This window comes from Leptopilina heterotoma, unplaced genomic scaffold, assembly GCF_015476425.1.
Source record: "Leptopilina heterotoma isolate Lh14 unplaced genomic scaffold, ASM1547642v1 Lhet_173, whole genome shotgun sequence".
Classification (NCBI taxonomy): domain Eukaryota; kingdom Metazoa; phylum Arthropoda; class Insecta; order Hymenoptera; family Figitidae; genus Leptopilina; species Leptopilina heterotoma.
This window is the reverse complement of record NW_025110889.1, coordinates 584,027-599,897: the sequence shown is the minus strand read 5'-3', so window position 1 is coordinate 599,897 and position 15,871 is coordinate 584,027. Positions and strand designations below refer to the sequence as shown.

Sequence of the window (15,871 nt, the reverse complement as noted above, 5' to 3'; positions counted from 1 at the left end):
AAAAAAGTTACACTAACGTTGAAGTAACGTTAAAATAAGTTAAAGTAAAGTTAAAACAATGTTTAAACATGTTAAAATAACGTTAAAATAAGTTAAAATAATGTAACTAGATTAAGGTTTTATTGAATAAAGAAGAAGACATTAAATAAAATATACAACAGGTTTTATTTATTAAAAATAACAAATTCTCTCTCCCAACAATTTTTTTTTACAATACCTCATCATCATCTTCCATAATTTCGGCAATTTTACAATGTCCCCATGCAAGGGTGTCAGTATTATTTTTTAACAAAAACCTTTTGTCATCATACGGACTGAGTGCAACTTTTGTTTGTTTTAAAGTTTGCACTTTGTGCAGATTGGACCTGATTGAGTACTGCGTTCTAGATTGAATTTTTACAATTTGAAGGCAATACACATAATCATCAAAATTAATGTCTTTTTTAACAACTCCAGCTTTTACACCTTTCGCCTTTTTATGAAATCTTGATTCTCAACGCGGATGCTGTACATTTTGCTCCGCAAGCCAACAAATTCTCTTACAATTTTACCACTGCACTCATCTTTCATCAAACCTAAAATTTTCTTGTTGGCTTGCGGAATATTGTACATGTTGTTTACAGGATAATCTGAAGTATCAAATTTGTGAATATCTTCTTTCATGTCGGCATAAATGTTTGAACATTTAATTTCATAAACAAGGCTATCGGTGTCGGTGTACAGAAGCTTACATTTCTCAAAATCATACTTTTGCAACATATAATCGTAGTGAAAGTCATAGATTAAAGTTTTTGATACATCTAATACTGTCAAACCAAGATAGAGTGGTTTGTTCATCAAAACCTCTACTTTTTTCAGTTCTACGGCAACCAAGTTTTCGTTAAAGATAGCCCTGCTGTGGAAATTAGGTTTCGCGATTAAAGCTTCAGCTCAATACTTACCCTCCCACTTTGTCACGAGTTTAACATCAACGTGTTTTCGCACGTTCTCCATTGGTTTTTCGTATACCGCGTGGTTCATTAGTTTGAATAAATTTTTTTCAAACTCATTATTGGCATTAGTTCTTTTTGTAGTGTTAAAATCGATATAACTTTTGAGCCACATAGCCTGTTTAAAATTCAAAACGCGATGAATATGAACTAACACCAGACCGTTGGCAATGGCTTGTTTTAAAGCACGGTAATGGAGAACGTGCTTCCGTTTAGGTAGGAGGGTAGTTAAGAGCTTTTCCTCCTTGGATCCTGGTGGCTTCGAGTGTTCGGGGCAAAACGGAAAATCGCTATGTTTTTTGTGCAATTCATTCGGGTAATCCAAGTCGACTTCCAAAATATATCCATTTGGCGCATCATCATCTACAGCGTTAAAATCAAAACTATCGTCAATATTTTCTACCCATTTGAAGCTACCATAAGGAAGCGATTGCATCATTGCCCAACCATACAGGTTATTTGCGTTAAAGTATACGATGTAAGACGTCTCTTTGTTATTATTGAAATTTTCCATATATGGATTATTAGTTTTCGCGTAACGATTAGTGCATTGACTCACCCCACCCCTTATTCCTCGCTCAATAAACATCACCATGTCGATATCTGTAAGGAGTTCGAGACTTACTTTCGTATGCTTCAACATGGCATCCCAAGTTAGTCCGGGTGTCGTATAATAATGCGCTGGATCGAGGCCATAAGCGAGTAAACGTTTCATTATTGCATCAAAGTGGCAAAACAAGTATTCCAATTTCTGGATTAAATTCAAACACCTAGATTTTTGAGAGGTTGTAAAGTCAGATTTTTTAAAAAAATTTCTAAATATATTTTTATACTTCTGACACTTGTTTTGCCATTCAAATGCTGTAATGCATTTTTCATCACCAGACATAGACATTGTGGTAATGAGGTGATTTTCAGCGATTTTAATGAAGTTGTCACTTTCTTGACAAACTTCATTGTACTCGTCAATCTTAATTTTTGATCGCGTTTTTTTCGGTGATTTAACCTTTGGCATCTTAGAAGTTAAGTCTAAAGAATTCCTGAAACAAATAAAAAAAAACTCTAACAAATTTTAAAAAAAAACTCTTGAAACAAATTTTTAAAAAATCCTAAAACAAATCAAAAAAAAATTCTGAAACAAATAAAAAAAATCCTGAAACAAAACTAAAAAAGAATTCTGAAACAAATCAAAAAAAATTTCTGAAACAAATTTTAAAAAACACCTGAAACAAATCAAAAAAAGCACAACTGAAACAAAGAAAACAAACTCTGAAAATATATCTGGAAGTACTCTGTAAACTGTTAGTTGCATCTAAAAAGATGCTACTGATGATTGTGGCTCGCGCTCTCGAACTTATACACTGGTCCCCACCATACTTGACACCCCACTACGACGCGCCCCACTACTCCACAGTCGCGCGCAACACCACTCCTACCTCATCACATCGTATAGTAAGCGCCGGCTGCCGCGATAACTTGAAAGTTCTCATAGGTCTTGCAGTCGGTATCCTAGAACACTGGCGCACATAGTGAGTTAGAAATCTACATTACCATCAGTCGGTCAATTATCAACTTTTTTATAGGAATCTATTACAAAGATCGATATAGTAGAACATCTAAAATACCCCCATACCAATGCAACTTTAAGTTAATTAATAAAAAAATTCAAATATCCCGCCAGTGGGTTTAAAATTCAGCAAAAATAAAGTGGCGCCATCTATAGGAGGCAGCCGCAAGTAAGTTCGGTCAGTAATTTTGGCGGGATATTCAAAATACCCCTACCAAGCGACTTTAAATAAAATAAAAATTCAAATATCCCGCCAAGGGTTTTAAAATTGAGAAAAATAAAGTTGCGCCATCTATCGGAGGCAGCCGTAATTAGAATGATCGGTAGAGTAGAACACCCCTTCCAACGCAGTTGAAAATTCGAAAATAAACATTCAAATCTCCCACCAACGGGTTTGAAATTGTGCAAAAATAAAGTGGCGCTATCTATCAGTGGCAGCCACAACTAAGCTCGGTCAGTAAAACAGAACACCGCTTCTAACGCAGTTGAAAGTATACTATTTATGGTAATGTAGGAATCTACATTACCGACATCGGTCGGTAATTGCGGTCGTACCCGCCTAGTAACACTACTGAAGGTTTGGAAGTTCAATACAGTTTGATGAATTCAGGTAAATTGCAACATAGCACCAATTCGTATTTGTCACAAAGCGGGATTCACTGAAACTCTCTGTGAATTCTTTTTAATTTATTTCAATTAGTTTTTGTTTATTGGGTTAAACTATATTTTAACTACACTTTAACTAATTTTAACTATACTTTAACGTTACTTTAACTATATTTTAACTACACTTTAACTTTCTTTTAACTTACCTTAACTTTATTTTAACTATATTTTAACTAATTTTAACTATACTGTAACGTTACTTTAACTAATTTTAACTAATTTTAACGATATTTTACCGTTACTTTAACTACACTTTAACTAATTTTAACTATACTTTAACGTTACTTTAACTATATTTTAACTACACTTTAACTTTCTTTTAACTTACCTTAACTTTATTTTAACCATATTTTAACTAATTTTAACTATACTGTAACGTAACTTTAACTAATTTTAACTAATTTTAACGATATTTTACCGTTACTTTAACTATACTTTAACTAATTTTAACTAATTTTAACGTTACTTTAAGTAGTTTTAACTTTATATTAATGTTACTTTAACTATACTTTAACGTTACTTTAACTAATTTTAACTATACTTTAACTTTATTTTAACTATATTTTAACTAATTTTAACTATATTTTAACTTATTTTAACGTTACTTTAACTTATTTTAAAAACTAATGGAAATTTAAATCTAAACTCTAATCAAAATCAGTACTCTTTACTTTATGAAATGTATGCTAATTTTCAATCATCCTATTATGGTAAAGATTTAAAACCTATCTTAACAAAGGATATTTTTGAAAGTTTATTTCCTCTAATTGTTATTGATTGTTCTTAACAAAACGAGTTTTTAAAACTGACATCAGTTGATGTAAGGTTAGAATTTGAAGCAGGAATCAACATGCTAGCCGAGATCACCACCTATTCGCTGCTAGGACGCTACAAAAGTTAAAATTTTTGGCTAACACATAATTACCATGGGATTGATTGGACTTAAGGAGACGTACCATACGATGAACTTCGGCCAAATCTACAATATATAATTCGAAGTGCAAGTGGAATTTAAGTTAAAGGTTTAGAAAAAATAATTGGCTTAACGACGCGTACGCATCATACTTTTTGTAGTGAAAATTATGCTGTAAGAAATGTTAAAATTCTTCACGATTGGTTTTTAGATCAACCAAACCAATATATAAGTACTATTGCTAATGGTTTTGATGAAGTTGACTCTACTTTAAAATCTTTTTATGAAAATTGTGAATCTTTTTGTAAAATATCCTTTAGAAAAAAAGACATGAGCGAGAATCTCGAATTGAACGAAATCGACTATCAAAAATCTCGAATTTTTTAGTTTTAAAACCATAAATTACGAACAACATAGATAGGAAACTTGAAAATGTAAATAGTAGATAGATAAAAAAAAGATGGGGCTGCTAAAAACACACTGTACTCGCGCGAAAATTAAAATTTTAAAATGAAAGCTTCAATATATAAATGGAAAAAACAAGCTCGAAAATTAAAAACAAATTAAGACAAGCTTAAATAAGTAGAGAAAACAAACCTTAGAATTTTTATAATAAGAAGTAAGATTTATTGTTTTTAAATTATATGAAACATTAAAATTTCTTATTATTATATATATTAAAAAAATTTATTAATATATTATAAATAATAAAAAATAAATATTTCAAGTAGTACAACTTTTTTAAATTAGTAATAATTACAATATTATAGACAGAAAATTAAAAACATTGTATAACAGAAAAATAATAAATATTATCAATTATTAAATAAAATGATTAAAATGTACATACATTATATAAAATAATAAACATTTAAAATAAAACAGTAAATAAAATATTGAATTGATATTATATTCTTTTTTTTTCCTTTAGATAAAAATCATTTTTCTTAATTAAAATTGTCTTTGAAAATTTTTTTTAGGAAAAATCAATTAGATATTTAAAAAAATTCTAATACATATACTGTAAAAATTAAATTTTTTCGACCTCATTTTTTCAGATTTCAAAATTATATAATAAAAGGGAAATATTTGGAATATAGGATTGTTTGGTTTGGAGTTAGAAAAGTTTTAAATGATTTTTTCAACACAAATTTGTTGTACTTAAATATATATGAAATTTTATTTCATTTTTATAACATTTCTTAAAGAGATTCTACTATTCTTAGTTTATAATAATAATAATAATACATGCTTTTTAAAAATTATTTATTATAAAAATAGGGCAGTCTTCTTTATTTAAAATGTCTATCTATTATGTTATGTTATAAAAAAATTAAGAAATTAAAGAAGCCTTCAGGAAATACAATAGTTTTTGGCGTCTGTCGATATTTTTTTTATAAGAAATTCAACACAAATTTGTTGTACTTAAATATATATGAAATTTTATTTCATTTTTGTAACATTTCTTAAAGAGATTCTACTATTCTTAGTTAATAATAATACATGCTTCTTAACAATTATTTATTGTAAAAATAGGGCAGTCTTCTTTATTTAAAATGTCTATCTATTATGTTATGTTATAAAAAAATAAAGAAATTAAAGAAGCCTTCAGGAAATACAATAGTTTTTGGCGTCTGTCGTTATTTTTTTTATAAGAAAATCGATAAGGACCCAAAACTAATGTATTTCCTAAAGGCTTCTAATATTTGCTTTTTAAGAACTTACAACAGTAGGTCAGTCTTCTTTATTTAAATACCTACTGTCTATATTAAGTTATTTAAGTTATGTTATAAAAAAATAAGTTATATATTTATAAAAAAAACATTTTTGAATTAAATAAAACTTTTTTTTACAAAAAAATAAAGCTAAATAGTATTTAAAACTATTTAAAAAATGAAACTTAGTAAAGAAAAGGAAGAACAAAAATGAAATTCTTTTGAAAAAAAGAATTTCAGGCGAAAAAGAAACTCTTCAGGCTCATGGCTTCCTCGGCAATGGTGGGAATTCGCTCAGTTTAGGAAACTTCTGAAAATAAAATTATTAAATAATTAAATAAATATATTAAAAAAACACAAAATAATAAACATGTCAAAAAGAACAAAATCTTTAAATGAATATAAAAATATAAACAGAAAATAGTATACAAATAAATAATCAGGTAAGTAAAAATAAATAAATTTAAATGAAAAATAAATGTAAAATATAACAGAGAAAAGAGAAATAAAATAAACTAAATAGTTAGTAAGAAAATAAATAAGTTAACAAGAATAAATAATTAAAAAATAAAGAGAGATTATGAGTATAAAAGTGAACAAAACATCAAATAGATATGGAATATAATAAAACAAAAGAACTTAATTATTAGTAAATAAAATAACAAATAAATAAAATAACAATGAAATAAATAAACAAGTTAAGAGAAATAAATATATTACAATATGTTACAATATTTCAATGATTGTGTTGTCCACTACCAATATTTCCACTGGCCCAAATCCATCCTTCTCAAAGAAATATTGCGCATTCACATTCATGACCTTTCCTCTCGTAATTCGAATGACCTGAAACAAAATTTCAAAGAACATTTTTCATTTTCAGCTTTGTATTGTCAACAATACCTTTTTATTAGAAAACATTTCTTTGCAAGAAATATACACTGTAAAAAATGTTTGGTAGATTTACAGTTTTTAATAGAAACTTCTAAAATAACGTCTTTAAAAGTAGCGAATTTACAATCCTTTGGAAAAATAACTACTTTCAGCGTATCAATTTTACAATTTTCTGTACATTTACTACTCTAAAAGTAGGTCATAATCAGTAATAATTTCTTTTTTTTACATACATTCAGAGTATGTAAATTTACAGAAAGTTATAAAATTGACACGCTGAAAGTAGTAATTTTACCAAAGAAATTGTAAATTCGCTAATTTTAAAGACGTTATTTTACAAGTTTCTATTAAAAACTGTAAATCTACAGAAAATTTTTTTACAATGTATTTATGGTATGGTTTTTACTTACGTGGTTTACAAGTTTGCCCTCAAACTCTGCAATTCGTTTCGGCCATACCAGGATTCTTCGCTTTCTGCCAGCTAAATTATCCAGGATATATTTATCCGGACGATTGTTGTTCTGAACATTTCCTCCATTCTTCTGATTCTGAACATTTCCTCCGGCATTTTGACGCAATTTCGTCTCTTCGTTGAGCACAATTAATCCTGTTAAGACTCTGTAAACAGAAAAAATAGCGTTTTTTTTAAAGAAAAAAGAAAGAAAATATTAACTTTTTAATGTAAGCATTCTCACAAAAAAGCGGACATTTTTGTCCGATCGTCACGCCATTAAAATGCCTCAGAATTAAAAAAATGTACTTTAATAATTAAATATACTTTAATAATGATTAGAAAAATTAAAAAACTTATTTTAATAATGATTAGAAAAAAGAAAAAATTTACTTTAATAATAATTGGAAGAAAGAAAAAATTAACTTTAATAATAATTAGAAAAAAGACTTATTTAACCACGTGACGAAAAAAATGTACTTTAATAATTAAATATACTTTAATAATGATTAGAAAAATTAAAAAACTTATTTTAATAATGATTAGAAAAAAGAAAAAATTTACTTTAATAATAATTGGAAGAAAGAAAAAATTAACTTTAATAATAATTAGAAAAAAGACTTATTTAACCACGTGACGCACAGACGCTCTTTCGTGGAAATACCCTTTAGGTAATATTCAATATTTTATTTATTATTAATAATAAACTAAAAAATAAACTTACATTGTTGTATCTCCACTCGTGAAGGAATAAATTTTATTATTACTGGTGATATCGTGTTTTTCAATTAAATCCTCCATTTTCCTCTATTTTTAAGCAGCGCAGCACGTCCTTCCTCTTCAATGGTTTCGCAGTAAAAGAACAATACAGGGAATAGGGATGCCGACGACCGACCCCATACACAACTGCGCTTGCGCTACTACTGCATGCATGCCAGTGCATGTTTAAGGCCTTTGTCCAATGCGATCCCAAAACTGTGCGACTACGTTGTGTCGGTTGCTATGGCAACATGTTAAAATCAACACAACGTAGTCATTCGCAAAATTTTTGTAAACCTATTGGAGAATATAAAGCTGCATCTACATAAAGCTGTATCTACATAAGGAAAAAAAGTGTTGAAAAATGGAAAGAAAAGTTTCTGATCGAAAACGAAAGTCACGAGTATGTAAGAATAGAATTGTGCATGAGCTAGAATGTCCTATGGATAACACGATTAATAAGAAAAATAAAATAGAACATGTAACTCAAATAGGAGTGATTGATAAAAATGATATTATAAATGAGTTAAACAGTAATCAATCGAAACATTTAGAAAGAAATTTGCGACAATTTAACGAGCATAATTATTGCAATAATATTGAATTAATTTCGGTAAATGAAAATCAATCAAACTCCAATCAGTCAATTTACTTGCAAAAAAGTTCACTGCTCTTTAATGAGCATAATTATTGTAATAATGTAGAATTATCTTCTACAACTGATCAATTAAACGTTAGTCAATCTACTCAGGTACAAAATTCACTACATTTGAACGAGCATAATTATTGCAATAATGCAAGCTTACTTCCTTCCACAAGCACTGCAATAAATATGCATTCTGAATCTAATAGAGATAATATTTTAAACAATATTTCAGAACATTATCTTGGTGCTATGAATGTTTTGTGCGTTCATTGCAGTGCAAAGCATTTTAAAGCAGAAAAGATTTCTAACAAAGGAAATTCTTTTAATGATTGTTGTAGTCATGGAAAAGTAGTATTAGATTGTTTGCCAGAACCACCGCCAATTTTAAAAGAACTGTTTGATGGTAAACATTCTTTGTCCAAACACTTTTATGATCATATACGTTATTATAATAATGTATTCTCATTTGCATCTTTTAATGCTAACTTAGTACAGTTTAATAGTAGACGACCGAGACCATACATGACATGCAATCCAAAATGGAGAGAAATAACTGAAAATTTGTTAGATGGACAAACTGCTTCAGATAGACCAGATTTAGTTGCTCGCGTTTTTGAACTGAAAAAAGAAGAATTAATCAAAACTATTGTAAAAAAAAACTATTTGGAGAAGTGAAAGCTTATGTTTATGTAGTTGAGTATCAAAAGCGTGGATTGCCTCATATACACTTACTTGTGACATTGAAATCAAATTACAAAATTTCAACACCTGAAATTGTAGATAAATATATCAGTGCTGAAATTCCTAACCCAAACGAAAATTTAGAATTACATGAAATTGTAAAAGCTAATATGATACATGGTCCTTGTGGAGATTGGTGTTTAGATAAAGATGGAAAATGTTCAAAGCATTTTCCTAAATCATATACTGATCATTCTACTATGGATGAAGATGGTTATCCAAAATATAGGCGCCAAAATACTGGAACCTACATTCGTCAAAATAATTCGGAATTCGATAGTCGGTATGTTGTACCTTACAATAAAGAGCTACTATTACTTTTTCGTAGTCATATTAATGTTGAATGCGTAAAGGGCGTTAAGTCAGTGAAATATATTTTTAAATATATTTATAAAGGTCATGATGCTGCATCTGTAATAATTGGAGATTCAAACAGTACTGAAAATGAAGAACATATTTTGAATCATGATGAAATTCAGAATTACATTGAAACTCGTTATGTGAGTCCTCCAGAAGCATGTGGTCGTATTCTCAGTAATGATTTACAAGGTAGAAGTCATTCAGTTTATCGATTAGCTATACATTTGCAAAATCAACAATCAGTTGTGATAGATAATATTAATGATCAAGAGGCTATTGTAAGTGCGTTAAGTCGCTTAACTGAATTAAGTGCTTATTTTACATTAAATCAAAATTACCCTTTGGCTAGATATTTTTTAGATTCTGAAATACCATCTCATTATGTATTCAAAAAAAAGTGGTACATCTACGTTCGTATGGGAAAAAAGAAAATCTCAGTTTAATGTATTAGGACGTATGTATTTCGTTAGCCCAACAGAAGTTGAACTATTTTACCTAAGGTTATTATTGTTATCTGTAAAAGGAGCTACAAGTTTTGAAAATTTAAGAACAGTAAACACTTCATGACAGTTTTGTTTCAACATGTTTATCATTAGGATTAATTGAAGATGACAGTGAATGGGAGAATGCTATGACTGAAGCTAAATTATTAATGATGCCCCAACAATTAAGACGGTTGTTCGTCAGACTTTTAATACATTGTCATCCCATTTCACCAGAAAAATTATGGGAAGAATTCAAAGATGATTTATCTCAAGATTACAGAAGATCAATGCCGGAGAATATTGCACATAGAAAAGCATACGTTCAGATAAATACTCTGCTTAATGAAGAAAATTATAACATAGCCTCTTTTCCATCAATGCCGCAAATTACAGAAACTGATGACAACATCGATAGTGAATGGGAGTCTGAACAACATCGAACTGTTGGCACACAACAGTATCTAAAACTTAATGAAAAGCAAAAGGAAGTTGTTGATAGAATTTTAAGTACAGTTGACGATCAAAGTAGTAACAATAATCGATGTTTCTTTATCGACGGACCTGGTGGATCAGGGAAAACATTTATTTATACAACCTTATATCATATTCTAAAAAGTCAAGGAAGAAAAATGTGTACTATGGCATTTACTGGAATTGCGGCAACATTACTTCCATATGGTAAAACAGTTCATAAAACATTTAAATTACCAATTGCAATATATAGTGATTCCTCACTGACTATTAAAGCACAGTCCAAAGAAGTGGAATACTTAAGAAATATTGAAGTATTTATTTGGGACGAAACATGTTTTAGAATTAGTTGATCGCAATTTGCGGGATATTACAAATGACAACAGGCCATTTGGAAATAAAATAATGATACTTGGGGGCGACTTTAAGCAATTATTGCCTGTTAAAATGAATGCAACTCGTAGTGAATTAGTTGACCTTTGCATTAAATTCAGTTCCATTTGGTCTGTATTTTATCAATTTTCTCTCACCGCTAATATGCGTACATTGCCTCACGAAGTAGAATTTGCTAAATTTTTATTGTCAGTTGGAAATGGAACTGATAATGATAATGATGACAATTTACATTTACCGGAAATTTGTATAGCACCACGAAATACAGACATTGTAGAGGATATCTATGGGGAAGTAATTAGACAGAAACAATTTGAAACGTTAACTAAAATGGCAATATTATCAGCTAGAAATGTTGATGTTGATAATATTAACAAAGCTGTCGTTGAATTGTTAAATGCTGAAACAGAAAAAATTTATACCAGTGTCAATAGCACTAAAAACTGTGATAATGGAGAAATGGACGAGGCTCTTTTACCAGAATACTTAGAGACACTAAATCCTCCATGTTTACCTCCTCACGAATTACGATTACAAGTAAATGCTGTTGTCATGTTAATTAGAAATCTTTCTATTAATAAAGGTTTATGTAATGGGACAAGATTACAAGTATTAGAACTAGGAAATCATTTACTGAAGTGCAAAATATTAACTGGTGATAAAATGGGACAAATAGTGTTTATTAATAGAATAACTTTATACAGTGACGATCGTTATCCTTTTCAGTTTGGTCGAAGACAATTCCCAATAAAATTAGCTTTCGCAATGACAATTAACAAATCACAAGGGCAAACGTTTGATAAAATTGGAATAGATTTAAGACGAGATGTTTTCAATCATGGTCAACTTTACGTTGCTATGTCGCGTGTACGATCTTGGGATTCTTTAAAAATATATTTAGAAAATCAAAGAGATAGTAATATTGTTAAAAATTTTGTTTATAAAGAAATTTACACTTAGAACTCATGAATACAGTAGTATGAGAATTCGCCGAATGTGTTTTTCACCGAATGGTAAGTTACCATGGGACAAATAAGCTCTTTTAAATTTTTTTTCAGATATTTTAAAATGTATACTAAGGCTGCGATCCCATGTGAGCAGAATACGTCGACCGAAAGCAGAAAATCATGAGAGTGAAAAGAACAACAATATCAGCTTATCTCTTTTGCACTCATGATTTTCTTATTTCGGTCGACGTATTCTGATCACATGGGATCGTAGCCTTAAGCGGTGTTAATATAGTTGCGTTCGAATGCTGTGTTTCGCGTTGAATGATGAAATAGAGAAAGAAATACATGTACTTCTATCCTTCTTACACTCACTGCTCAACGCAGAACGGGTCAGCGTTCGAACGTAAGCATATACACACAGCCTTACGTTGCGTTTTGCATTGAACAATGAATGTTACAAAATATAAATAATAGAAATTGCAAAGGAACACGCAAAAAAGGGTTAAAACGCAAACCTTAGCCTCAATTATAATAAAGAAAAAAAAATTGCAGTACAAAGAAAATGAATAAATATTGAAAAATAAAATTGAAATTGAAATGAAAAATGAAATTGGAAAACGGAGTCAACGAAGACGGCCGCTTGCGGCCGTCTGAGGCGCTAGTAGTTATTAAGTTTTCAAGAATAAATATTATTAATTTAAAACAATGCTTCTTAATTTCAAAAACAACGTATCCTTTAAAGTTTCATTTAAATATCATTTTTAAATAATTCTTGAAAATATAACTTGTTTTAAGAGGAAAAGGAAAAAAAATAAATTTTAAACCAATTTATAGGTAAAACTTTGTGTGTTTATTTTTTCAAATTTTTAAAAATATTTATACATTTTTTATTTATTATAATAAAAATTCAACTCATTTCAGAAACAAACCTGAAATGTAAACAGAATAAAAAAATTAGTAAAAAACCTGAAATGTAAACAAAAAATCTGGAAATTAAGCTTAAAATTTTGATATAAACCTAAGATTGAAACAAAAAAACCTGGAAATAAAGCTGAAAAAACTTAGAAATAAACATAAAAAAAATTTTAAAAACCTGAAAATAAATCTGAAAAAAATTAAAAATAAACCTAAAACGTAAACAGAATAAAAGAATTAGAAATAAACCTGAAATGTAAACAGAATAAAAAAATTAGTGAAAAACCTGAAATGTAAACAAAAAAACTGGAAATTAAGCTGAAAATTTTGAAATAAACCTGAAATTAAAACAAAAAAAAACCTAGAAATAAAGCTGAAAAAACTTAGAAATAAACATGAAATGTAAACTAAAGACCTGAAAATAAAACTGAAAACTTGGAAATAAACCTGAAATTGAATAAAAAAAACCTGGAAATAAAGCTAAAAAAACTTAGAAATAAACATGAAATGTAAACTAAAACCTGAAAATAAAATGAAAAACTTAGAAATAAACCTGAAATGTAAACAGAATAAAAGAATTAGAAATAAACCTGAAATGTAAACAGAATAAAAAAAAATTGGACAAGTGCGAGTTGTACTCGCACTGCAATGGCGGGTTCCGTACACAAATATTAAAACAATTGCAACATTTATCGGTAATTGATAAAATTAAAATAAACAATTAAAAAAATATATTAAAATCATTTGATAAAAAAAAATAACTAAAAAAATTAAAGTATTGTATATATCTAATATTGTAAACAATAATAAGCAGAGAAACAAAATTTTCAAAATTATAGTTCCTCTGCTTATTATTGTTTACAATATTAGATATACAATACTTTAATTTTTTTAGTTATTTTTTTATCAAATGATTTTAATATATTTTTTTAATTGTTTATTTTAATTCTATCAATTACCGATAAATGTTGCAAGTATTGTTTTAATATTTGTCTACGGAACCCGCCATTGCAGTGCGAGTACAACTCGCACTTGTCCAATTTTTTTTTTTAGTTAAGTAATTAAAGTCAGAAAACAATCTCTCATTTATTCTCTTAAGATTTCACTCTCTTCCTTAAAATATTTAATGCCACGTGTTTAAAATACAAAAAATTAAAAAAAATTTTTCTTTTTTTGAAAAAAAAATTAAAAAAAAATTTTTTTTGATTTTTTTTTCAAAAAGTTTCTTAAATAAATTTTTTGTCGTCAGACTGTAATAATACACTAGGATACCAATTTTCAGCTCATTAGGTCAAATAATGTAAAAGTTAGGGAAAAATTTTTTTTTTTAAATTTTTTAGTTTTTCCTTGACAACGCTATGGCCATCATTACATATCAAGTTCTCTATATTTTTCCTGTAATATTCAAGTAAAAATACACCAGCATGCAAAATTTCAGCTCTCCATGTCGAATAGTTTAGAAGTTAAGGGGGGGGAATGGTCACTTTTTATGCATTTTTGGCCAAAAATCTTGTTATTTCCTTGACAACGCTATGACCATCACGTCCAATCACATTCGCTATATTTTTCCTGTAATCTACGAGTGAAAATACATATCTGGACCAAATTTGAGCTCTTTAGGTCAAATAGTTTAGCCGCTAGGGGGGGACACGATTTGGCTACGGACAACAGAGTCTCACCAATAGGGTTCCGCCGTTACACCGTAGGTGTACGGAACCCTAAAAATTAGTAAAAAACCTGAAATGTAAACAAAAAATCTGGAAATTAAGCTGAAAATTTTGAAATAAACCTGAAATTTGTGACGACCCTGTCTATTTTTATTTTTGTATTTGGTCGTTTGCACTCAAAAATCCAATTTCGAATTTACGCCAATAATCGGCACTGGATGGCGTGCCAAGCGACATACATAGCCGACGATTCGCGAACTGCCGTAGCACGCCAGATAGATGCGAGCTATCGCGAGCGACGTGTAAACACGCAATTTTGTAATCGCGACTTTGCGAACAATTGTCGCACCTGTAATTAGTTCTTAGTGTTACGATAATAAATGTTATATTTTATCATCCATTAATAACCCGCATTTTGGATTATTCTTCGAGTGCCAATCCAGATTCGCTGCACTGAACCAACCGAGAGGAATTGTCGTCTACCGGTAAGTTCGCCTTTGCTCACGCAATTTCTCTGGTCATTGGACGAGCAACAAGTTTGTCGCTCTACTGCTCATCAGGACCGTGGATCTCTCACCGTTGTTGTGCCTTCCGTCCGAGTCTTACCTCCCCTGATTTTTCTTTCTTAATTAAATAAATTAATTACGTTTAGCCAAAGTCTCGCGACAGGGTTGCCACAATTTTGGCGCCCAACGTGTGTTAATTTACAGAATAATGTTAACTTCACTGCCAAAATCGCGTTTTTATCTCAATTTTGACATCATAGTATACTAAAATCTGTATTAAAAAAACACCTCTCTTCTAACCTTTCATATTAAAAATTTATTTTCCCCTCAGCACGCTTTCTCGCCGGAAATATCCGAGATGGCGTCCCTCATGGTTCACCACGAGGCAAATTCCGCCTAGGAAGCTGCTGTTTCAGTGCCGCATGCGCGATAACTGGCACCCTCGCCATATTGAAAATTAAAAGTTCCTTTTCAAATTTTCTCCTTTTCGCGCATAAAAATGGCACTAAATAACCGGTGAGAATTCCACGATTCTCAAAAATAATAATTTACTTTTCTATGCTCGCATCTCTCTCACTTATTACGCATAACTATCGCTTCTTACGCTTTTTCAAAATAATTTAGGCATTGCTTCATTATACAAATTGCAAATTTTCTTTTGTATCGTAAAATTCAACCGCTTGTTCAAAAAAAAAAATTATTAAAAATTTTCTTCGCATGTAAATAAATGCTTTCTGCGCATGATTACTCTTTGCTTCGTAAAATTGTAAAATTTTCAACGAC

At 29.5% G+C, this 15,871-nt stretch overlaps 1 protein-coding gene across 1 annotated transcript; it reads right to left on the bottom strand.

Moving 5' to 3' along the window:
• Positions 1–6,109: 6,109 nt before the first annotated feature.
• On the bottom strand, positions 6,110–8,100 carry LOC122499706. The gene is made up of 4 exons (XM_043608184.1): positions 7,920–8,100; positions 7,155–7,362; positions 6,571–6,696; positions 6,110–6,160 (listed from the first exon to the last, which is right to left on the bottom strand). The coding sequence occupies exons 1-3, from the start codon at positions 7,994–7,996 to the stop codon at positions 6,577–6,579; spliced, it is 405 nt and encodes a 134-aa protein (XP_043464119.1). The 5' UTR covers positions 7,997–8,100; the 3' UTR covers positions 6,110–6,160; positions 6,571–6,576.
• Between the last annotated feature and the right edge of the window lie 7,771 nt (positions 8,101–15,871).